Source organism: Mirounga angustirostris, unplaced genomic scaffold, assembly GCF_029215605.1.
Source record: "Mirounga angustirostris isolate CCGP_5_RB_7025 unplaced genomic scaffold, mMirAng1.0.hap1 SCAF_6, whole genome shotgun sequence".
Classification (NCBI taxonomy): domain Eukaryota; kingdom Metazoa; phylum Chordata; class Mammalia; order Carnivora; family Phocidae; genus Mirounga; species Mirounga angustirostris.
This window is the reverse complement of record NW_026991714.1, coordinates 50,147,976-50,172,841: the sequence shown is the minus strand read 5'-3', so window position 1 is coordinate 50,172,841 and position 24,866 is coordinate 50,147,976. Positions and strand designations below refer to the sequence as shown.

Here is a 24,866-nt window from a genome sequence, read left to right as displayed (position 1 = left end):
CCCTGGGATCATGACCTGAGCCGAAGGCAGACGCTTAACGAATGAGCCACCCAGGCACCCCATGGGATGCTTTGTTTTTAGGAAATCAAAACTTTATTATAACAGACAACAAGAGAAAGAAGTCAATGGAAGCAATGGGAGTGGTGATGAGCTTATTCCTGTGTTCCCAGGTTCTCAGAGATAAGATTACACACCACCCATAGATGATTTCATGATGTCTACTATTTTGTGGCACCCAGCAGCTCGTGAGCAGCAGGAAATCTAACCTTGTCCTCATAAATAAGAGGAAATGTCTTATAAACCAAAGCAGTTGTGTTAAATGAATCTCTTCATCAAGTAAAATCCTTATAACTTACATCGATTTATCTTGGGGGTTGTTCCATATATATACTCAATCTTAAATTTTGGTGTCCTTAAGAATCACTTGGGCAGTTTGTAAGAGGGACAGAACTGGGTTCTACCCTTCAGAGAGGCTGGCGATGCCATGAAGCACACCCAGTCATTCCGCGGTAATGTTTTGAGAGACACTGCTATTACAAAATAAAATACTGGCAACATAAATATTTTAAGTACAAGCATGTCTATTTGGAGCCTGGCTCCTTTGTTTAGTAAATGGTGATCTCCTTATTTCGTGCAAATGCCTATCTCCCATACTTCAAATACCTTTATATCTGGCAAGACTACAGAGCAAATGAATTCAGTTGCATCATTTTCTCTAGTCTGCTTCCAGTGACTTCATTCTTTGTAATAAAAATGATATCTTACAGTTGTATAACACTTTATTGTTTTCAAAGTTGTATATATAAAAATACATATATTTTTATATATTTATAATTTCATTTTAATCTTATCAGAAACCAATAAACTAGGAAAGCAGGATTTTATTATCCTTATTTTTACCAATAAAGTTGATGTTGGATGATCTGTCCAAGCTTGCACAGCTAACAAGAAGTGGAGAAAGAAGTGCAATCAACTTGTCTGATCCCAAGTCCAATGTGATCTCCCCTGAATCACCCCATTTGCCATAGTTGTTTCTTTCCCCTGCAGTGTATATTGGGATTAGTTTGCTCATCAAATAGAAAAGAAGCCACTCCTCTCAATTATAAGAACCCCCTCATTCCTACACTTCTCTTTTTTCCTTCCTTATTCTTTCCTTCCTTCCTTGCTTCCTTCTCTAACAAAAATAATTTAGAGAGACAGTTTTCTATAATTCTACTTTTCCTTATTGTGAAAGAGATTGTTTTTAAAGAACATTCAAGTATACTTTTGAGATCCCCACAAAGTTGATTTGCCTTCCTCTGGGGGTTCTGCTGCTTTTTATTCCTGCAAATGATACCTGACTTCTAGAATAATATACTTTCCATTAAAGGAAGAATTTCTGAGGACCTAGGTAACCTTGGGTTTTGATGTAAAACAACTCAAAGTAGCAACTGGCATAAAGAAGAGTGAGGGTTCAAATACTTACCCTTCGGTGGCTTCTGTCTATTCATCAGCAAAGGGTGAGGATAATATTATCTATCTTGCAGTGCTGTTGTAAAAATCAAAAGTAACACTTCGGAAATGTCTTACACAGTTTTTAGCATATAGTTCTGAAGTGAGTAAAAATGAAATTTCAGTTGATTCAGTACAAATCTTACCTTTGAAAGTTTCCTTCCTCTCTGAGCAGGTATCACCAGTTATTTCTATGGAAGAGAAAGCATCATTCTCTAAGTTTTATACTTTGCTTATTGGTGTGCACCCGTGTGTGTAGACAGAAACATGTAGTTCATTTGTTTCTTTTTTCTGTCCCTTTTACAAATGGGGCTGGGAAGGGAATTAATGGCCATTCAGTGTTTCCTATTTGAACACTGACTAAAGAAGCAACTTCTAACAGCTTCAGTTGCGAGACTAAGAGTACAGATGAAAATGACTATTATTTCTAAAGACTCAAGGGCCTGCTGGCTGTGGGAGACAAGAGGTGAGGATTTGAAATGCTCAGATGGACTTGCTGGGCCTTTTGTTCTTATAATGGTGTCTTCCTCCTTCACCTGCTATACACAGAGATCTAGACCTTTCTACGGTGATGACATTTGCAGAGAAATACCTGGCAGAAAGAGAGGACACCAAACAAAAGGGCTTCTTGGCAGTCAAATAAAGGCCTGCCAGTCAAGGTGACTGAGCAGTGGAATCTGGCAGTTGGGATACAGGAGACAGCCAAGTGCCCAGTCAGTACCATTGCTCACACCCAGAAACAAGAGCTTTTGCTCCACAGCCTCCCACACCTCTCTGGCAGTGCCTAGACACCCGATGGTCTGGGGAGCCCGAGCTGAGGGTGTGGGAGGAGCTCCCCTTCCAAATTTTGCTGGGAGCACTTTGTGCTTTTCTCATCCCTGTATTTCCTCATCTTCATTCTTTTCTTCCTTTTTCTTCTTTTCTGTCATTCTACCTCTAAACTGGAAGATTCTTGAGGGTAGGAATGATGTCTTATTTTCATCCCTAGATCTCCTCAGCATATGACTCATTTCATCCCTTGCTCAGAACGGGGTTGCCATGTGAAACCAGAGCCTATAGAAGAGAGTAGCTCCTGCCTCCACAGAGCTCTTTCCCAAGGCAAACCTTTCAATTTTTCCAAAGGCCTATGTAAGGTTGAATTTTTATGACTGTCCTTAACCACTGTGTTGAGAGGGTGTTTTATTATATTTTGAGATTTACCACTTAAAATGTGAAAATTAACATTTTTACTTATGTTGGAAAGAAGTGGTCCTTCAAGAATCTGATTTCATGGGGAGATGATTTTTTTAATACATAATGTGGCAATTGTTTGCATGTAAATGAGTTTTTCTAAATTATACTTGAAAGTGTTCCATTCTGAAGTACAAAAGCATCCATCATAACATCTCATTTCCTCTATTAGTTTGCTTCATAACTTCATTTTTCACAGACCGAACAATGCTTCTCTTTTCTTTTTTTAGTATATCACAATTAGGAATTAGTGAAGTCCAAACTAATGAGATTTTCCTGTGGCTCGACATGTGAGGTTTGTAAAGATGCTCAACACTGCAGGGAATCCCTCCCTCGACGCCCCAGTTCTTCACTAGAATTGCTCAGTCAAAACAAGTCTTGTAATTTCTGACTTTGTTTTCCCAAATTGGTCCCCAAAGGATTAATAATTCCTTAAGCAAAAACAAAATGTTTTAAGAGGAAGAGAGAAGCAGGAAGAGAAAAAGAAGACAGTGCCCCCCAGGAGTCATAGTGTCTGACTAGCTGGTCTCATCCTCCTGTCTGTTTTCTCATCTCCTCATCCTCACCCTCATCCTTCAGAGTGTCCTCTTGATGGGCACAGTTGTGTAACAGCTCCAGTGACACTTGCCACACAGACATCAGTGGGAGAACAAATCCCTCAGACATGAGTCATGAAAAAACCTTCTTTTTCATCAGTTTCAAGTATGGAAGTGTCTGCTTTTGGTTTGAATAAGTCTCAAGGCATCGAGTCCAAGACCATCTTGGAGGATGGGGGAAGAAGAACTGAAAAGCAAGCTGCAGGATAATGTGCGACTGTCTAAATAAATATGCAAAAACAATGCTGTGTTGTATTTAGCGTTGCATACATATGTAGTAATAGGGAAATTGTCACAAACCTGGGCAGCTGCAGAACTTTGTGGTCTGTTGTGATTAGCAGCCCATTCTGTCAAGTAACTATTCCTGATTAAAAAAACAATTGAGCAATTCTGTGTTAGACCTTAGTGTTGGCTAACCATCAGTCTTGTGACCTTTAGGGAGACATTTAACCAAGCAATAGCCTTCAGTTCCCTTATGCCCTCCCTTCCTCCCTCCCTTCCTTCTCTCTCTCTCTCTGTCTCTTTCCCCCTTCCACCTTCCTTTTGTTCTTCCCTTTTTCCCTTGTACTTTTTAAAAATTTAAAAATAGCCCAACCAAGACGAAATCTTTAAACTGGTTTTCTCATGAATGCTTTCCTTTTGGAAAGTTCAAAACAAATCTTTGTTCACAATCAATTCACCTGCAAAGTGGCTTGCTAATAGTATGATACCAATAGTTATAATAATATAAAAATGTATAGGAATAATGATTTAAAAATTCAGAATAGTTGTTGCCTACCAGTAGGGAGGAAGGAAGGAGAATGAGGTTGGAGGGGTACGTATAGGGGACGTTAATTGAATCTCTAGTGACTTAAATTCTGGAAGCAGATACATCAAATTGTTAAGATTTGATAAAGCTGGACAGAGGATATAAGGTGGCTCTTTCAATTATTTCCTATAGCTTTTCAAATGTAATATATACTATCCTAATTTATCAAAAATATTCCAGAAAATAAGAAAATCATAGTGAATTCTTAAAAGATAAATTGAGGCTTATTACAATTTTTAAGAGCCTATTGGAACAAAACTCTCTTTAAGTCAGGCAGCGTCAAACCAGAAGTGGTTAGGAGTGCTCCACCAAGAGGAGCTCAGGAGAGACTCTATGGTAGAGCAAAAGACAGAAGGAAAGTAAGGATACTATTGATTGGCTATAGCTTAAAGCCTAGTTGGCTCTTTGTGATTGGTTGTCCATAGTTTTCATTTTCGTAACCTGGAAGCATTCACAGGCTTAGATATTGGGTTGCCTAAGTAGGCCACCATGGATCAGAGCCACCTCAGGCTGATGACCTCCTTGTTGAATTAATTTAACTAATCTCACCAGTAGCTAGCCCTTCTCATTGCTTTTCTTCCTGTTTCACTCCCCTCTTTCACCTCACCATCACAAACCAGCCCACAAAATTTAGGGCCTGAAACACATTTGAAATTCTCCTCCAGTTTTGATCAATAAGTAGTAGTTCAATTAATGACATAAGCATATCTTTTCTTATGGGATGAATGACATTCACAGGCTAGAAGGTAGTCAGGAATCCTGGAGCTCCAACATCATATTTAGTGGTTGACAAATGCTTGAAGAACATCATCTCTAAGTCACTGAGATAAGATATATGAATGGGAGACAGTCTGTATTCTCAAGGATTTCGCAATCTAGGAAGGCATATGACCCAGGTACCAGAAGCTGTTGCAATTTTATAGAGATTAAGGAAGGTTGCCAGTTTGAATTCATCTCATGTCTGAATTACAGAACATTAAGGAATCATTGAGATGGGTATTCTCAATTCTACTATCATGAATTTATTCTACAGATATAGTTGCCCATGAATGAAATGATTTATGCATAGCACTGTTTGTTGGAGCAAAAGACTGTTAATAACCTAAATATCCATCAGTATGGGTCTGGTTAAGTAAATGAGGGTTCATACATGCAAAGAAATACTACACAATCAATAGGATGCAATACTCCAGATAACATAAAATGAACAGAACCCTGAGAAAACACTGTGAAGTGAAATCAAGCAAGCAAACAGCAACAGACCAAAGTACAAAATAAAATTATGGTATCTTATAATTTGTATGTGGAAATAGTTTCATATGTATATGTATGCATATGCATAGAATATCTCTGCAATGATACAAATACAGAAAATCAAATGGAGGAACTTGGGTGGTTGGGGGTCAGGAATAGGAGGGAGATTGTGCACCCTTTAAACGTTTTATATTCTGTGAATTTGTATTACATAGTGATAAAATTATATAAATATACAAAGATAGAAAACATCAGTTGGAGACGATAGGACAAAAGAGTGAAAAAACCGAATTGAAAGTAAAGGCAGACTCTTCCTTTCTTTCTTTCCCCCCTTTGCAATATATCCTTAGAATTTCTAAAGTGTTAACAAACCCACACTCCTACATTTATGAAAGAGGTGGATGGGATAGAAGGTTTAGATGGCATAAGAGAAGCTGGTACAGTCAGTTTAGAATGTTCTGGAGAGTTCTGGCCATGGACATCATGTGAGGGTGCCAAGGCTAAATATCCCCTTATTGTGTGGTAGAATTGACCTCTCTAAGGACAGCAACTAGATTTGTGGATCTTCAGACCCCTCTTGCTGACTGGGGAATCTGGCTCATAGTGCCTGAAGCCTGTATACATTTGAATGTCTGACTGATAAGGATGGGGAATGGGGATCCTTAGAGAATGTGGTGCCATAAGAAGGAATAAGATTGCTATGTATTTACATCTCAAGGGTAAAACTTCCTGTTTTATGCTTTATCATTATCTGGTGACAACAAGGAAGCATAAAATGTTGATATTTTAAATAATAGAGGTCAGGACCATTGCTAGCTAAATAGAGTTCCATTGATACTGGTTTTAAAACATAAACAAGAGTCCTTTCCAGGTAGCAGAGCCATTGTTTATATGCAAATGGTCTGCTTAAGTGGCTTTTAGTGCAGAATACCTCAGTTTTTAGTAGGCTGAACACCCTTATTGTGTTTACCTTATATATTTGTAGGATTCTGTATAGATTTGATAATCCTTTTTAAAACTGAGTCAATTTCTATGCTATTATAATGTGGAATTATGAATATCAGAAATTGTTAGGATATATGGTATTTATCTCCTCTTTAGGGAAGTGGTAAAAGAGGAGTTTTAGTTTATAGCAGTACAACTCCAGGAAAATCTTGCAGACTCCCATTCTCATAACTATGAGTTTTATATTCATATACCTACATATTAATATATGCAAATGTCTCCAATCTGATTATTGCACAGTCTTAGCATTCTAGAATGTATAATTTCCAATTACTGGAAGTGCTATCTTGTGTAAAGCTCATATCTGACTGTGTATTATTTTTCTTGTGATTGCACTGTATTCCTAGCACAGTGAATTTACATGTGCGTATGAAAGTCTACAAATGACTGGGTTGATAGCTGGCTATGGAGAGAATCTCCTTTTCTCCCTGAAGCCTCCTGTGGGACTTTCTCTTTTCCTGAAGTGTATCTTTTGGAATTTTAAAAGACAAAAATTAAAAGGAAAAAGTTCAATGATAAGTATCATTCAACAAAGAGTAGATGGCTGTTTGTTTAATTGCACATCTGGAAATGGCCACTGGGACAGAGACAGTCATCAGTGTTTAATACAAACGTGGTTTTGCTCTCTCCAGTTTGATGTGGGTGCCATTTCGAGCCCCAGTGGTGTCACATTAACCCTATTTGTCCAATGCATAGACCTTCTTTTATTTCCCACGAGGAAGCAATAAATGTGCTAACAAGAGTGCAGATTGTGCAATGTATCCTCTTGTCCTTGCTTGGCACTCACATCTTATCATCTCGGATTCTTGAGATCCATTTTTAGTTCAAGACTCCTCTTGTGAAGCTATATTTCCCAGCTCTTAAAAATCCACGGTGCTTCCTGGTCAACACAGACAGCTCACAGTTTCTTGTAATGTTATTGAAAACTTCAAAAACAAATGGAAACAATCTTATGCCTAGAACCAAATTAAACTCATCACAACATTGAGGATGCTTTCTAAAATTACACCTACACCTCTCTGGAAATTTTGATACTTTGGAGGAGTGGGGGGCGAAGGAGGATGAAGAGGATGAGAGTTCCGCCTTGGCACCAGCTGGCAGGATTAGCAGTTCTTCAGGAAAGACCAACTGGCCTCGGCCCTCTGGATGGAGCACAGCCAGGGTCTCCCTCCTCAGGGAATGAGGTTGGGCTGGTAGGGGGAGCTCAGGATTTGCTCCTTCTCTTACTGACCAGGGCTCTTTGTTTTTGTTTTCTGTTCTTTCTTCTTCCCCTTCAGAGCATCGTATGCACTGGGCGGCGCCAATGGCACCCAGACCCGGTCCTGGTCCACTGCATTCAGTCGTGTGAGGTAAGCTGCTTCCCCCTCCCAAACCCAGACTAGAGTTCTCTAGTCTGCTTAACTCACAGGGAGTTGAGTCTTTCTAATTCAAGATCTTGCTCCTGTGCCCTTTGTTTAATCTCTTATATTTAGCTCTCCAATCCCCAAATTACAGATATTAGGATTTCTTTTTCTCTTCATCTTCTCCTCCTCCGCTTCTTCCTCCTCCTCCTCAATATGAAACACTTTGTGCAGATTTGTCTCTTGAAAAACATGACTATCTGGCAAACATGGCAACGATTAGCTGGCTTTGAGTAACAGCCACAGCCCCAGAAGGACAGCTGCTCTCTGGGTCAGCAAGATGCCCCCCTCTCCCTGTGGCTTCTTACCTAGTGCACATCCCTCGTTAACATCAACTGCCTGGGTCATGCAGGCATCTAGGTTCTCAACCTCTGAGGTAGACCCATAATCCACTGTTGATTAACTCAAACCAGACCTTTACTTCCTCAGGGAATCCTACGTACTTCTTCACACAGGGGAGTCCCTTCTAGTAGGGGATTTAGCATGCTGTGAATTCCTTAGCTAGATTAGCAGGAGTTATTGTGAAGAAGAGTCAAGAATGAGGCAGAGCCTTACTGAGGGAGACTGACCCAGGAATCCTGACATGGGCGGCGGGAGGGGCACCTCTCTCTCTCACACACACACACACAAAAGATTGAAACCGTCTCACCCTGGGGATGGCCCCTCAGTCACAATACGTTTTGCCATCCAAATCTCTCACTGCAAGTAATTAAGCCACTTAGCGGTGACACTTGGGTAATTCTGGCTGCTCCCTGTGTGCTAGCAAGAGTTGTTGCACCGCTACTGATTTCCAGCACCCTCCCCCAGCACACACCCAACCCACATGCTTGTCAGTCCCTGGGCTCTTCTGTACCCCTGTTTCTCTTTATCTAATTCTGGGAAACTGGGATCTACATGAGGCCAAAGAAGGGGAAAGGGTGGGGACTGAGACAAAGAGAAAACTGGGTGGGGGAAATGACACCAATAAAATAGCGTTCTGAGAGTCCACCAGGAAAAATGCTAGCATGGAGTATGCTTCGTTACAGCGTGGGCCAACAAAACAGCTCATCTTCTGCCATCATTAGAAAAACAGATGGCAGTAGGGTGGGGAGGAGGGGCAGTGACTCATCCACTGGGCAGGGGGTAAAAAGAGGGAAGAGGAGGCCAGGGAAGGAGGGAGATAAACAGACAGAGGACTCAGAACTGGGAAGAGATCAAAGGAATCCTGAGAATTCCTTTCTGCTGCTTCTATGCGTGATGGCAAGGAAGGGTGGGTGACAGGGCTTGGAGCTGGCTTCCGTGTTTCCCAGAAGGTTACAACACAGAGCTTTCCCCATGTGTCCTCCCCTCCTCACTGAACCCCCAGCATGTCCTCTGGATCCCTAAACCAGAGCTTCCTAGTCTTCTATCCTTCCTAGCACTTGTTGGTGTGACAAGGAAAAACTTTACTCCCTCCTCTGACTCCCCTGCCCAACCGCTGCTATGTGCAGCTGAGTCTTGACCTGATGGCTGTTGGTACCCCTGCTCCAGTGGTTCTCAAGGTGTGGCCCATGGGATGGAAGGAAGAAGCAGGAAAAAAAAAAAAAAAGAGCATCAATACTCACCAGAAAGGAAAGGAATCAGACAGGGGAGGAGAAGGAGAAGCAACTCTGAAGATATAAGTAGTAAGAAATGCAGAGAGGGGGTGAACTGGAGAAAGAAAGGACAAGAGAAGCTGGAACTGGCCACTTGGCAGACACCTAATTCTTTACTGGAAAAAGTCAGCTAAATATATTAGGGACAACTGAAGAGTGTCAAAGACAGACGGAGGGAAAACAGACCCAGAGGCAAGATAAACCAAAGAGGGCTCGGTGGATGAGAGGAAGTTTTAAAAGTGCTGCACAGAAATCTGAGCTCAAATTAGACATTTGTTCCCCAGTATCTAAAAGGAGTTTTCTTTTTTTTGCTTTCCAGTACTGAATATAACTCTAAGATGTCCCCGTGAGACATCCAGCCTTGTAAAAGTGAAGTACCTCATTTTTCATGTCTCTCAGTGAGCTCAAAACAGTGAATCCATCACCTCGCTATCCCCCATCCGTGTCCCACTTCCTGTCCCATCTGCTCTTTTGTGTCCTACCCCTTTTGCCACCAAGTTTTCACCTTCAATTCTCCATCATTCTATGGCTCTTGCATTCTTTAAGAGACAGCTCTAAGATGTTCTCTACCACATCTTACGTAAATAATACCACCTTCTCATTGTCACCTACGTTCACCTTGTCTCAGCAAGAATATGTGCATACTACAGGTTTGCAATCAAAACTTGTTCATACATTAAATTCTATGTTTCTGTTTGTTTCTCAAAACTTAACCTGATACTCCTTCTATTTTTCCTGACCTGCCCCTCCTCATACTGTCTATTTATTTTGTAAATTGCATATGGGCAGGGAATGGTAACTTGGTTGGTGGAAAGGTTTTGGAGTCACACAAATGTAAATTCAAATCCGAGGCCAGCTGTGTGGTATGAGCCTTCGTGTCTTAATCTGTACCGGGGGTGACAAAGCTCTTCTAAGGAGTGTGTCAAGGAATTAACGTGATGTACATGAAGTGTTTAAGCACCATGCCATGTCTGGTCCATAGCTGATGGGTATAAAGTAGTGGCATTCCTGGTGAACTGTTAGGCACTTTGTAAATGCTTACTGGGTGAGGAAAGCAGAAAGCGGGAGGCAAAACTGCTAGTGTGGCCTCAGGGTGAGTAGGTGCAAACCCTGAGGATGGGAAAAGGGAAAGAACAAGAGAAGAAAGGGGAAACAGGCCATTTCCATGGAAGCCCCCTGAGATCCATAATTCACAGAGCACGTGGAGACAGTTGCCAGGTCCAGTCAGTCACCAGGCCAGTCAGTCACCAGATCATTCCATGAGTAGCTCTCCTCATTCCTACCATTGTGTCCCTTCTTGGGGGCCTCAGCATTTCCTACCTGGGCTACTGCGTTGGTTTCCTGATTGTTCTTCCTCCTCCCAGACCTGTGCTCATTAAAATTATAGACAAGTATTCAAATGGTCTAGGATAACTGTGCAGAAAACAAACCCTTATCCTGCCAAATGGTTGTCCAATAATGTGTACTCTTTTCCCAACATGGCAAGAGAAAGAGAGCCGTCAGGGGCATCTTCATTTTGTGGGGCGATAATTGAAGTGAGTGTTTGCTCCATCCGTGAACACTCTGATACTGTCAGGTCACATGTGTTACCCTCTCTGGTATTTTTCCCTCCGTTCCTTCCTTTCTTCCTTCCTTTCTCTTTCATAAAGTCATATTTATTAATTCTGCCAAAGTCTACAGCCCTAGGTTCCACTTAAACTAAGAACATCTTGTTCTCCAGGGAATGCAGCTGGGAATAAAGACTACACTTATGGCCTCCTTTTGGAGAGAAAAGACTAATTTCCCTCCTGCCCAGATGATTAAAACTGAGTGCCCACTGACCTCAGGTTTGGTGCTGCTTTTTCTGTGAGCATGTATTTCTTGCAAGTATATTGTGTCCTTCTCAGCAGTCACCATTTTGGATTACAGTTTCTGACACTCTCTCTTCACCCCTTTGCTGTTTTGTGGAGCGGTGCCCTTCCTTTTTCAAAAGTGGGAGCTGTGAAGGAGGACAGAGGCAGAATGATGTATGAATAATTAGGATCAAATGCTGACTCTACTCGTGTTCACTGTGTGGGGATAAGGTCATACTGAAACAATGATACATATTAAGAATCCAGAAATAGTCAGCTTCCCAGTTTATATCTTCATGAGTGTTTATTATACAGTATAGGTAGTCATGGTTAACTGATGTTCTTCAGGCTCCCAGTAAAACTTAGAAAGCCTTTTAAGATTTTGTGGGAATTTCAAGTAAGTCTTTCTGGGCATTAGCTGCCATTTCTCCTGTAAATTCTTATGCATACCCTTACAGATGTCTATTACCTTACTTACCACATTATTTCAAGATTATTGGAAAGGTCCATCCTTCTGACAGACTGCAGGCTCCCAAGTGTCAGATGTGTGTTTTATTTATTTTTGTATCCCTCTGAAGAACATAGCCTAATTCTTCAGTGACACCTATTGCTATTCTAAAGGCAGGGACAGAGAATTGAAGGTAGAACTTTGACTTTGAGAGTCTTAAATGGAAAAAGATTGGATCAGTCTTCTGAGAAGCAACACAGTAGAAATAAATAGAAGGAGAAGTAAAGAATAGAAACCCTGTCACACAGAATCAGAAAGCCTAGCAGCAGATACAGTGAGGACCACATGGAATAGCAGAAGAAAGGCTGTCTGGCGCAGAGAGGCAGGCTTGAACCTCCATTCCATCCTTTATCACATGAGTCCTTAGGCAAGTCAGTTAACTTCTCTGAATTTAAGTTCCCTCAGCTTTAAATCAGATGGATAAGATTTATCTTTTAAACTTGTTAGTCAGATAACCAGCTTCAGAAAAGTATGGAGACACACCCGTGGGGATATAGCGTGGGGCCTTCAGAGAGGTTACACACCAGTAATGTGTGGGTCATGCTAATTTTTAAGGAATAACTGCACACCTCTCTTGTTTCTCCTGTTAATCAAAAGATTAAGATTTTGATTACATTTTGATCTTAATTATACCCGTGGTTCCTTCTCTTAAAGGCCCACTGTTCAGATTTGTGGCCATCTTGGTTAGCCTTGATTTCTTAGTCACTGGATGGGTTGCATTTTGGAAATCTGTTGGCATTGTCCTTTCTTGGCATCTGTTCAAGACCAGTCCTGCTTTTGGTTTTACTGCTTCCATCCTGGTACCAGCTGGCAAGAGAAAACTCACACTAAGGATAGATAGGAGAGTCAGAACATGATAAAGGACGTACAAGCACTTCTTGTATGAATGTTCATTAAACATTAGTTGAGCGTGTAATAAACATTAATTGAATTTCATTTATCAGTAATACTGAGTGGTTTCTGTTACAAAACGAAAGTTATGCTCCTTGCCACTGTTCATCCTCATACAACAGTGATGGGCAATACACATGTCTTTGCTTATACCCCAAGGAGAAAAGAGGCCAGGCTGATTTGGAGGTAGATTTGGTCAAGGATTGCTTAATACGACTCTGGTGCCCTATCTAATCCATTCTGATGTTCTCAAAGGAATGAGGTGCCCTCAGAAAGCTGGAGGGAAGCTGTGTAGTATATACCATTTTAAAGGCAAAGGGGGTTGAGCAATAATGTCTGCATGCCTGCAAGTTTGATTTTTCTACTAGAAACAGGTCTAGGACAGTTTTCTCTAAATCCAAGTCCTATCCTTATAAGGAACATGCCCTCCCTTACCACCTCCATGTTTTGTGCCAGAATGATAAGAAATCACTTCTTAAGCTTAGCAGATGTGCCATTCTAGTCCAAATGAGAGAGCCCCTATTTAAGATGGCAGCTAAAGGGTTTGACCATGAGGTGGATCATTACGGTAGATTGTGCAGGACGGGGTGGCCCATCCAGTGGAATACTCAAGACTTGTTCTGGCCACACCCCAATCTTTACTCATTTCACACGGGCAAAGGAGTTGGTGGGTCATTTTTGTAAAAAGTATGCTAAAGAATTACCTGGGGTTCTAATTTTTTTTTTAAGATTTTATTTATTTGAGAGAGAGAGGGAGAGAAGGAGAGAGCATGGGGAGGGGCAGAGGGAGAGAGAGAATCTCAAGCAGACTCCACGCTGAGCACGGCATGGCTCCATCTCACGAGATGGAGATGCGGGGTTCCATCCCATGACCCCAAGATCACAATGTAAGCCAAAATCAAGAGTCGGACACTCAACCGACTGAGCCACCCAGGCACCCCTGGGGTTCTTATTTTTAAAGTGCAGATTCTTAGGTTCTGCCCCTTTTTCCCCATTCTTACATATCATGTCTGATGTGAGGTCCAAGAATTTGCTTTAGGGCGGTTGTCAACTGCACTTTGAGAAACACTGAGCAGGGATAAATGAATACACTCCTCAATAATGGTACACAGCAGCACCTTGATTCTTGGGGGAAAAGCATCCATCTTCCAGTAGTTCTTGAAAAAAATGAATAAATCACCTGAAATAGAATGCAGATTAGAGAGGTCAAGGACAGAGGTAGAAATGTCTGGCAGAGAGTAGTAAAACTAAAATTCTTAGAAGCCAGAAAACACTGGATTGTTTTAAAATTATAGTGAAAATTTTTTCATCATGGGTAAAGAGCAACAACAAGCTACATGGCAATAAGTATACGTGGGACAAAGAGAAAACTTGAGTGTTTCATTGTTTTTCATTCTTCTCGCCACTGGTTTGATCCTGTTTTCTCTTTAGATCTAGCCATTAGAAAATACAGACCATGTTGAAGGTAACAAGAATAATATCAAAAGCCTGATAATAATTCATTTGGGGTCAAAAATCAAAAGCAACTGGGATTTTTAAGCCAAAGAAGAGAAGGATGAAGATTAACGTAGTAAATATTTTCATGTTGTAAATATTTTACCTACAGAAGAGTTAACAGTCACCATCTCCCGATAAGAACAGAACGGAAAATAATGGGCTTAAAAACTGAATGAACTATTTAAGTCTGTGCGAAATATCCTGGCAGTATTAGACTTTATACAAGGTTTTAAAGAGGTGTGTTTAAAAGGCGTATTAGCCTTTGGAGCATTTTAAGGGGATATGTATTGTCCTCTCTATGACATGGTTAAACATTTTCTACTGCATTAAACACAGAAAATGTTTTGGTATTCTCTTTCCCTGTAGATCTAGCATGCCATGAATTTAAATGTAAATATATTTGTGTTTTCTTAAAGCAACTGGTAGAGATATTGCCTGTATCCTTGCCATAGGAGTACTTCCTTGACAGGAATTTGTATAGGAGGGAATTGGGCTTGGAAAGACCAGGTGAGGAGGAGCTGGGGACAAATTTAGCTTCAGCAGAGTGGCTGCATGTACTTAAATGTAGGTGGGCAGTTGTATTTTTTTACACATTTAGTAGCTGATACCAACAATGCTTCCATCCCTAATTCGTTCCATCTGCTACACCATTCCTTGGATTCTTTCTTCTGTGTTGTCTTGGACCTCTCTCTGCCTCCCTTTTATTATTTATATTCCAGATGGTAGCCCTATTAGCTGTGCTTCTTGATCACTCATGGGCACTGCCTCGGTTTACTGCTGTTAAGTCTATGGATGCAGGGGCTAGTATATAATTCATGAGGTAGAAATGATGGCATGAAAATCACATTTTTATTGTATCTTTTTTTCTTGCCCAGAGTTTGAGCCGAGAGAGGTACTAGAGTCAGACCAAAAAGTCCTGTTCTAAGAGATGTGCTTTATTCTCAGGCACAGACTGTCTATAGATCTGAATGAGATGATCTGAGGTCAGGGAAGGGAGAAGATGGCAAGGTGCATGCACGCCCGTGTGTGTGTGTGTGTAACTAACAGTGTTATAGTTCTGCATATCTGACCACATGAAGCTCCACTGCAGGGTGGTAAAACCTATCAACACGATCATAAATTTGAGGGATCTTTATTCTTCAAGGTGAAATGCAATATGTGAGCATCTGGGAGACACCACTGCAGAAGTCCCATATTCCCAGTGGCAGCTAAACTGGCTGGGCCTCCTCCGGGAAAGCAGGAAGGAACATTTTCTCCCAAGTGAAATATTTGAAGACTGAAGTGAGTCAGACAGTGTTGTATTTCACCCCTAGGGCTGCCTGAGCCTCGAGTGAGAGCAGTGACACTTGAGCCTGCACCTTCAGAGAGATCCAGGACACACCAGGGCTGCGGAGGGCCCTGGCTGCAGCCCCAGCACCAGGCTACCTGTTAGCAGTGCAGACTCTCGGGTCCCGCTCTGGGCTTCCGACTCAGATGCACTGGGGGTGGGGCGGGGGGACAGCGCCCAGTTGTGCGGACCCTCCGGGTGGCTCCTGTGCATTGCGGGCTTTGTGACCTGCTGGTCTCCAGAGCTGGAGGAAAACAGTTCACTAGTGACAGCTGTGGGGGACTTGAAGAATGCATCGATACTAAGATCCCAGGTCTGATTCGAAATCTCTCCTTTCTCTTCCCCTCAGCTTCAGTGAAACCTGTCCAGCCATTCTTTTCTCAGTCTTTTCTCATTTCTACCCTTGAGGTTTATCTCTACGACTATGCTTCAGAACACCGTTCCATCCACAGAGAGTCACAAATTACTTTTAATAACTGCCCGCGGCTTGAACTTTGAAGCATGACCAGATGGGACTGCGATTGGTTCTTAAAAAAAAAACAAAAAAAAAAAACAAAAGAAAACCTCTCACCTGAGTATGTCTTTATAAGTACCTTCGTAAAAAGAGAAAAATGAATCCTTTTTATGATACCTGTATTCAGAAAACCAAATGTTCTATTCCAACTTTATCACTTGTGCACTGTATGATTGTGAAGTGGTTTAACTTCTCGTTCCCTTTCTATTTATATTTGGTCATTTAAATAATAGCCAGCAATTAAACTTCTCTTTGCCACATTTTAGCTGTTTACAGATCACATATAATAACCATTCCTTCCCTGCTGATTCTCAGAGGACAGATCATATGGACTTACTTTTCTTTTACATTCTTGCCAAGTTCTTTAGGATCAATGGGTGAAGAGGGGCCATAAAAATGTAATTATGGTAGGAATAATAAGGTCACAGATGCCAATAATGGAGACAGCTACTCTGCTTCTGGTAGGGATAGTGTAGGTTCTTACAAACCTAAATATAATTTGTGTTAGCCATGTTAAAAATCCAGAGAAAAATGGAAAATTAGCTTAAGTTGGAGCTGTCTTCCAGGCTCACTGCCTGCCAAATTCCAATCCCCTCGAGATTTGTTTGTGAATTTCTCTGCCAGTTTTGTGCAATCTCTGCACCAGGCTGAAAATCCGGGCATGTCTTTCTGCTTGTCCAGAGTCCCATTCGGTTCAGGGCTCTACTTTAGATCCTCCAGCTGGAATCTCTGAAAATCAGACTCCAAATGTTAATTAGGACTAGGTTTTCATTTTGAAAGCTAAAACCATTGTTTTTTTTCCCCCCTCACTTTTTAAAAGAGTGAAACACTGAAAGCACGACCATGCAAATTGTAAAACCTCATCTAGATTAACAACATTCATGAGAATTTATGCCTCTCTTCAACTCCCGTGGAGCCATGCTGTGTGTCCTGGTGGGCTTTCTAACTGGCTGCATTTGGCATTCTTTGTCTGCTGGGCTTCCTGGGTGGGCCACTTTCTCACTCTGCTAATTCTCTTTATGACATGGGTTGTCCCTTTTCCTCCTCCCACTGCACCCTTTTTCTGATTACTCTGTGCTTTTCCTTATTTTTCTGTTCTTTTTCTTTATCTTTTCTAGCCTGCGCTTGAAGTCAATTTAAATACTACCTGCCTGCAAAACTGACATCACAAAACTGCTACCTTCTTTTCTTCAACCTGCCTGACCTTCCACATGCTTTCCCATGATTCTCCTGGGGTTAGGATTAGCGGTGAGCAAATACAATCAGGTTCTATCCACAAATAACCCGACCCCTTTCTCACAGGGACATTGCTCCCCTATGATGTCTAACTAGCTTCTAAAATGGGTTTTAAATACAATTAAGCATGACTTAAATACATTCACTGAGACTATTCAGGAATCTATAGAACATTGGTTACTATACTATTTAGCACCATAATTGGCACAATGCCTTTATTAAATAGTCATAGAAGCAAGCTCTTTCAGAAAGTTCACATAGTTTGAGTCATTTCTGATTCATTCTACTAAAGTTGATATTTCTTTAAGTGGGATGATTTGATTATAGACTTTATTATAATGACCGAGTGGTAGCAAGGTGCACTATGAAATCTTTTACCTTATTTCTTAGTCTCTAAAGTACAGATGTCTACCTATATACATATTGTGTGTGTGGGTGTGTGTGTGTGTGGGTGTCTGTTCTTCTGACTAACCCAGCAGTGAGTGATGTGACAAAAAGAGGGTGACACTCCCAAGTGGATTGCGATTCTTTGCAAATTGCAGCAAACAGGATGTGTAGAAGAAAGGCTACACGTTTCAACCCCAGACTAGTGGGTTTAAATCTCAGCTCCACCCTTATTAGTTATACTTTTGTGTAATGCTTTTTAAACTGAATTTCAATTCTATAAAAGTAATACATGTACCTAGTTTAGAAAACCAGTTGGCACCTGTAGGTTTATTTGGAAGATGAGCTGCTCCTCTGCTATCTGACCTCAGGCTCTCTGGGCAGAGAAGATCCTTCTGTGTCTTCTTTGCTTCTTCTGTTTCACTTCTTTTATTTCTTCTGGAAATTACATCTATAAATATCTGCATCCATACACACGTATCTATTTAATAATTCTTCTGCTAATCTTGATTGTTTTTTTTTCATTTAGAACATTATTTACCGACGTCCTAATAGAGAAGATAGGGTTTGAGCTCTCTGATACCATCACTCACACACGCACCCGCACGCACACGCACGCACACCTGCACTGCTGCCTGTGGAGGTCCCTGACACTTCTAATTCTTGAGTCTTCTGGGGTACAGCTGCATTTCAGACACTTAGGTTTCTGTCTTCTCAAATTTTATGTATCAGTTGCTACTCATCCATCCATTTCCCACCGTCCTAAATGTTGACTTCTCTATTGACTGTCTTTCTCTCTCATATTCTTGTTTCTCTTGTGATTTCATACCCTTTTTATTCCTTGACAGGCATTTTAGTGGGGTTTGCAGAGGGAACAGATATAAAAACAAATTCTATTCCTATGTTTTACCAGTACTGAGCCTGGCACATAGTACATGCTCAGTGAGCAGCGTACTAACACTTCCTTCGACAGAGGGTATGACGATATGGAAAAACAAGAGACACCGGACAGAGACCACGTACCCTATTTTGGTATTTTTCCCCTCCATTGCCTTTTCTAACTTATTTCAGCCTAAAGCCAAGCAAAAATCTCTTCAAGTAGTGAGATCCTGAAAGTGTAAATTTTAGATAAAGAAGCACTTATTCATGGAATAGATATTGTCCATGCATAGTTGGAGACTCTAGAGATGTGAAGGGAAACAAGACAAGGCTCCTGTCTCCTGTGAACCCCTAGTGTGATTTGGGGGAGAGGTGTGTTCAAAGTGCTGTGGGGACAGTGAAAAGAAAATGATTGTATTTGCTTACAGAGCAGGCAAGAAGTAGGTGTGGGACATCAAATTTGGTAAAAAAAAAAAAATGGTATAGCAACATGGCAGTCATGTGGAACCTTGAGGGACATAATCATTCCACTAGTAGGGGATAAAGGAAAGCCCTATGGGCAGGGAGGATAGTATGAGCACAAGGCAGGGGTTTGAAAATGCATAGGATGTCTGGAGAACAGACAGGGCATGTGGAGACTACAGGTGAGGTTAGAGAGGCCCAGGCTAGATTAGAAAGAGGCTTGAATGCTGCCATGCTTGGGATACAAGCTTTATTCTGGAGGCATTGAGGAGCCTCACATTTTTTTTTCTTTCTTTTACTGGTAACAACATCACATTGATACACTGTTGGAGATGAAGCCCATGGAGAAGGAACAGGTGATCAGTAGAATGGTTAGGATACAATGTCTGTATTTTAAGAAATGAGGTGAGAGCCCAGACTTGACCCCTACCAATAGAGATGGAAAGAAGTAACCATTGAGGGGTTTTCTTTTAAGATTTCAAACTGATTCTAGAATCACAACCCATGGGGAAGATGAGGTTCTGAATCTAACTCACTAGTGCCTGGATGGATAGTGAGTGCCATTAAGCTCTGTAAAGAAAAAGAAGTAGCCCTGTAAGGAGGAGATAATGGGCTGGGCTTTAGACTGGGTGAGTTTAGTGAAATTGGAAATAGAACTTCAGGAACACAGTCTCACTCAGTGATTTGGGTTGAGAAATGAGGAAAGATGATGAGAAATAAGGATGATGATTGAAGATGGCGAGTAGATGAGGTCACGCAAGGCATGTGAATGGGGAGCAAAGAGGAAAAGACCCGGCAGGAGGCAGGTGATGTAAGGGAAGAACAGAGGAAGTGAAGCTAGTCAAGGAGATAAAGAGCAAATGATTGGAAAGTAGAAGGAAATGAAGGAGAGAGTGCTCTTAGGAAAACCATGAAAGAAGAGAGACTTCAGGGAGAGAGATGGTGAATAGCGCTAACTGCTACAGAGTAGACAAACAAGATGAGTATTGACAAGAGAGAAGTAGGTTTATGATTTAAGCACTCACTGAAATCCCTGACACGGAGCGGTGGAGTGGGGGAGAGGTTGATAGGTTGAGAAATAGGTAAGAAAGTTGATGCAGCAAATAAAAAATATTGTTTCCGAAAGTTGACCAGTAGGAGAAGTGGGATGGGCAATAATTTAAGTGGACAACAATGTCCACAGAAAGACTTTTAATGTGGATGAGACTTGAATATATTTATTGGCTGTGGGTAATAATCTGGTTGAGAGTCTGGAGGCCCAAGGTAAAGAAGATAGAAAGGATTAAAAATACTGTTGGCTCTGAGTCGGGTGAGAAGGAAGTAACAATGACCAAAGACAAAGTCTGTAGAGTAGCAGATGTAATTCAAGAATCCAGGGATTTCATAGACAATGGTTTCTCATTTCTCTGTGCGGGCTGTCTCATCTCAATTAATGGCAACTTCATACTTCCAGTTGCTCAGGACAAAATCTTTGGTGTCATCTTAATTCCTCTCTTTCTCTCAACCTCCACGTCCAGTTCATCAGGGAATCCTAATAGCTTGACCTTTAAAATATGTCCACAGTCCAGTCACTTTTCACTGTCCCAGCTGTTGTCCCCCTGGTTTGAGCTATCACCATCCGCACCTGCATTGAGGCAACAGCCTCCAGGGTGGTCACACGAGTGCCCCATGGCCTATTCCCAGCTCAGCAGCCAAAGGGTGCTGGTAAAATATAAGTTAAAGCTAAGCAGTCCTCTGCTAAAGCCCTCCAACCATCCTTCTTTCACTCAGAGTAAAAGCCAAAGTCCTTACAATGACTTACACAAACCCCAAAATATTCCCTCTCTGACCATTTGATTGAAAATTACAACCATCCTTACTCCCTCCTTCTCTGTCTATTGCCCAACACATAGACCTCCAGCTTCCCTTACATTGTCCTATTTTTTTTAATAAGACTGTGACTTTCTAATTCACTAAATAATTACTTATTTGTTATATTTAATGTCTATTTTCCCCACTGGGATTCGAGCTTCACAGGGCAGGACTTTTTATTTCTTTTATTCACTGTTCTATCTCAAGTCCTTAATAAGGTAGTACAGTGATTGGCACATGGTTAATGCTCAATAAGTATCTTTTGCGTGGATGAATGAAGTAGGGAGTTAAGGGCAGCCACAGGTTTGGGAGAGACTGGCAGTGGGATAACGACCTTAAGCAACTTGATTACTTTGGGGAAAAGGAATATTTTGCTAACTTGTGAAGAGTGAAAAGACTGCCAAGAGACCCTGAGTTTAGTCCTTTAGCAGTCTTTTCTACTGAATGCTTTTTGGTGTTAGGTCTACAGTTAGCATGGCCATGTCCTGGGACTTTGGAGATGGATGAAGTTTGGATTTCCAGGGTCCTTTCAGCTCTTTGAAGGCTGTTTGTGTGCTGGAGAAAGGAAACTCGGTTCCACCAATCGCCTTTCTTCTCTTTTGGTCATGTGACCTCAGTCGAAGTCATGTAACTCCGATGGCTGACTTATCAAGTTCTTTTGGTGCTCAAATGAGATAATGTTTGTGAAAGCATTTGTAGACACTAACATGCCACACATGTGTATGGGGTTATCTTTGGTATTATCATCCCTGTGTGATAAATCTTCTATAGTAAGGCCGGGCTGATTCATGTCGATGCTGCTGGGACACATCCCTCATGCTGCACCAGAGGTCCTGCCCAAGGGACCTGAATGTCTACTGGCAGGGTGTGCGTATAACGTAGCAGCAAAGAACCAGTGTGGAGAAAAGGAGCCTCTGCTTCTCTCCTTTGACTCAGTCTGATTCCTTTCAGGAACTAGCCCAACAATTTTAAGTAAACTTTTGTGTCTCTTTGGATGTACCTTTCCAAGTGTAAGCACCCAACATGGGCATCAGAACCTTTTTTAAGGGGCTAAAGACAGCTCAGATCTGAGGCTTGCAGCAGCATTCCAGCTCTAGCCCAACAGCTTAGGGACCTTTCCTTCAGAAGCTCCCCCTTCAGAGGATGCCTGCTGTCCATAGAGGATACAGACCCTCCACCTTATTTTTCCTCTATTTCATTGAACAGAGGAACAAGAATAAGAGAGAAAAATGAGTCTCTGGATGCTTAACCAAGCTGGAAAAAAAATGGCAAAACAAAACCATACACCTATTTTGAAAACAGACTTATTACCTCTTCCTTGTCTCAGCACCCCTAACCCAGGGATCGTATGTAAGCCTTTCTCCCCCCGTAAATTCTCCATAGCCTCTTCAGCCTTATACATTGTTTTCCTTCCTATTTAAGATCAGTAATGAGAACTTGGCAGGAGAAAAATTCAAATGGGTCAGGAGGCCCTTGTGGCTTTTCTCGGGCTTGTTTTCCACAGCCCATTCTAGCCTGCAACATACTTTGCAAGAATAAGTTGGCTGGAGATCTAACCCACAGTAAGAGGCCACCACTGAGGGCAGCATTTCAGACTCAGTGAGACTGGAGCCATGAGCAGGCTTCCTGAAGCACAGAGCCTGGGTGTTTCATTACACATGCACATGCACACACACGTGCACACATAGCAGCACGCACCGGGGACCCTCATCGAGAACAGATGTTGCTGCCCACTGTGCCAGCCACGTGTCAGGCATGGCATTTTCTTCTGCTAAGCTCCTGGCAATTGTGTTTTTCCTTTCTTCTCCCCTCTCTCCACCTTCCTCCCCCTTTTCCCACCCCCTACATCCACTGCATGTACAAATTCTCTCCTGATTCATACTGGGCCAACCTCATATTTTTGTTGTTGTTATTGATATTGCAAACATTAGATGCTTCCAAAGGTGGGGGGAAAAAAAGAAAAGAAAAGAGAAAAGAGAAAGAAACTACAACAACCCCCAAAGAAAACATATTCTAACCCAGGAATGTACAATACTTCATGCATGGGAAGCATCTTCCCACCTCTCCAAGCTTAGCTACAGAATCTAGACTCCAAATTCCAACACATGAAAAAAAAAATCCATCCAGCTTTTTTGTATGAGCCTCATACCATTTCTCAATCTAAAAGCTTGCTGCTCCCCCCAATGGCTAGGATTTGCAGAAGAGTCATAGCCTCCTTTCCCAACTTATACCATGGTCACTAAACAATGACCACTGCTTCACACCCATTTATTCATTTCTTACCTTAAAATAATATTTCTGAATGCCTATTCCATGCTGAGATTATAAAAGTAAGTTCCTAATACAGTCTATGCAATAGAGGTAAAAGATCAATTACTATCCAATGAGTAAAAATACAAAGATATGAACAAAGTCACATGGGAGCACAGAGGATAAAGCAAATAGCTTGTCCCAATCACATGGAGATCTTATAGAGGGGTAACCTTTTGAAGGATAAACAGAAGCATGTGGAAAGGCAAAGATTTTGAAGGAAGTGGTATATTGCAGTCATCAAATTTGTCTGTAATAATGCTACATAACAAATAATCCCCAAACATCAGCAAAGGTGTGCCAGCACATTCAAAATCTCTGGTCAAATGCAGCATATGTTATGCACATTCACATTACATTGGTCAAGACCACCCATATAGCTAGGTCCAAAATTAGTGGGAAGAGGAATTATACTCTGTTGATAGTGAAGTCACAGCAAAGGAAGAGAGAGTGAAAGGAACTGTAGACCTATAATATCATCTGCCATTCAGCCTTTGTAGCACAAACATTTGCTACTTTCAAATTTATTCCATCTGATCCCAAGACACTCCAAAAGTCTTACCCAGTCATAGCATCAGGCTTGAAAATCTAGACTATCATGATTTACTATCAGGTTATGATGTGCTTCTCTTAATCTAGAGCCTGGTGTACTAAAATCACAAGTTCTCTGCCTTCCACACCTGATGGACAAAGTGAAGCAGAGACAAGACACCTACAGTAAACATCCCTTTTCAAGGATAATAATGAGAGACACATAACAATTACTGGTCCACAACAATTCTGAAATCCCTCTGAGAAAAGTTGCAAAAAATCTCTAAGAATAGGGAATGCTTCTTGTTATAAGCTTTTGATTACTCCCTGGGTATAGCTCCCAAGTCCATTGTTCTTCATGGCTCTGGGCTCTGCTGACTTGGAAGTCCTTCCTTTTCCATTATCCCCTTAGGCCACAAAAAGGAGCAGTGGAGAACATCCCTCTATTGGAAGCTAAGTAGCTTTCTCTGCCTGCTTTGTCATAGTAGAATATGGGGGACTCAAAAATCTTTTTATGTTCTCCAAAGTCTCTTTTAATCCAAGCTGATGATACTTTTGGCACCTCAACTCACAGACATTATTGGTTTGGTATATATTTAATTTTAGTCAAATCCATATAACCAAGAGCTATCCTTACAAGTCTTTTCCAGATGTGCCTCTCTATATAGATTTAATTAAAGGTATTCTGAGCTTAGGAGCCTTCTCTGGGACAAAGTCTGTAGTCTGTTTTCTATGAAGCATTTTGTTCAGTTGCAAGGATCCTGTAGGTGCCACTTTAATCCAATTAGGAGTCTTAACAAATGGTGTAAAGATCCACCCCTTGATTTGGTCTTTGAGGCTAAGTCTTAAATCTCTAAAGGTATAATTCTTTCAAGCAACGCATTCATCTCTTCCATCTTATTCCTCTGTTCTCTCAAAATGTGGTCTCCATGGTTGCCTCCAAAGAGATGGAAAAGAAACACGGAGGCCAGCAAGTCTTGAGTCCCTTGGACCAGAAGTGATACATCATTTCTGCTTGCCTTTCCGTGTACCAGGACATGGTTACATGGCCTTAAGCCCACCTCAGGAGAGACAGGGAAACACAGGGGAATACACAGATATCAGGTGAGCAAAATATCTCTGTTATAGAGAAGAGATGATAGGATTTATACTTTAGGTAGAAAGTCGTGGTGGCATATTTTTGACCATGGAAGTCAGAACCTTATCATCTCTAACCTGAGCTAATGTAACAGCCTCCTCAGTGAACT

At 41.4% G+C, this 24,866-nt stretch overlaps 1 protein-coding gene across 2 annotated transcripts in view; it reads left to right on the top strand.

Annotated features, from left to right (window-relative positions):
• PAPPA2 (pappalysin 2) overlaps nt 1–24,866 on the top strand; it is a 295,094-nt gene that overhangs the window by 251,144 nt on the left and 19,084 nt on the right. For both annotated transcript variants that reach the window (XM_064594278.1, XM_064594279.1), the window contains one exon: nt 7,662–7,733. In XM_064594278.1, coding sequence (XP_064450348.1) covers nt 7,662–7,733 — 72 coding nt within the window. The remainder of the gene's footprint in view (nt 1–7,661; nt 7,734–24,866) is intronic.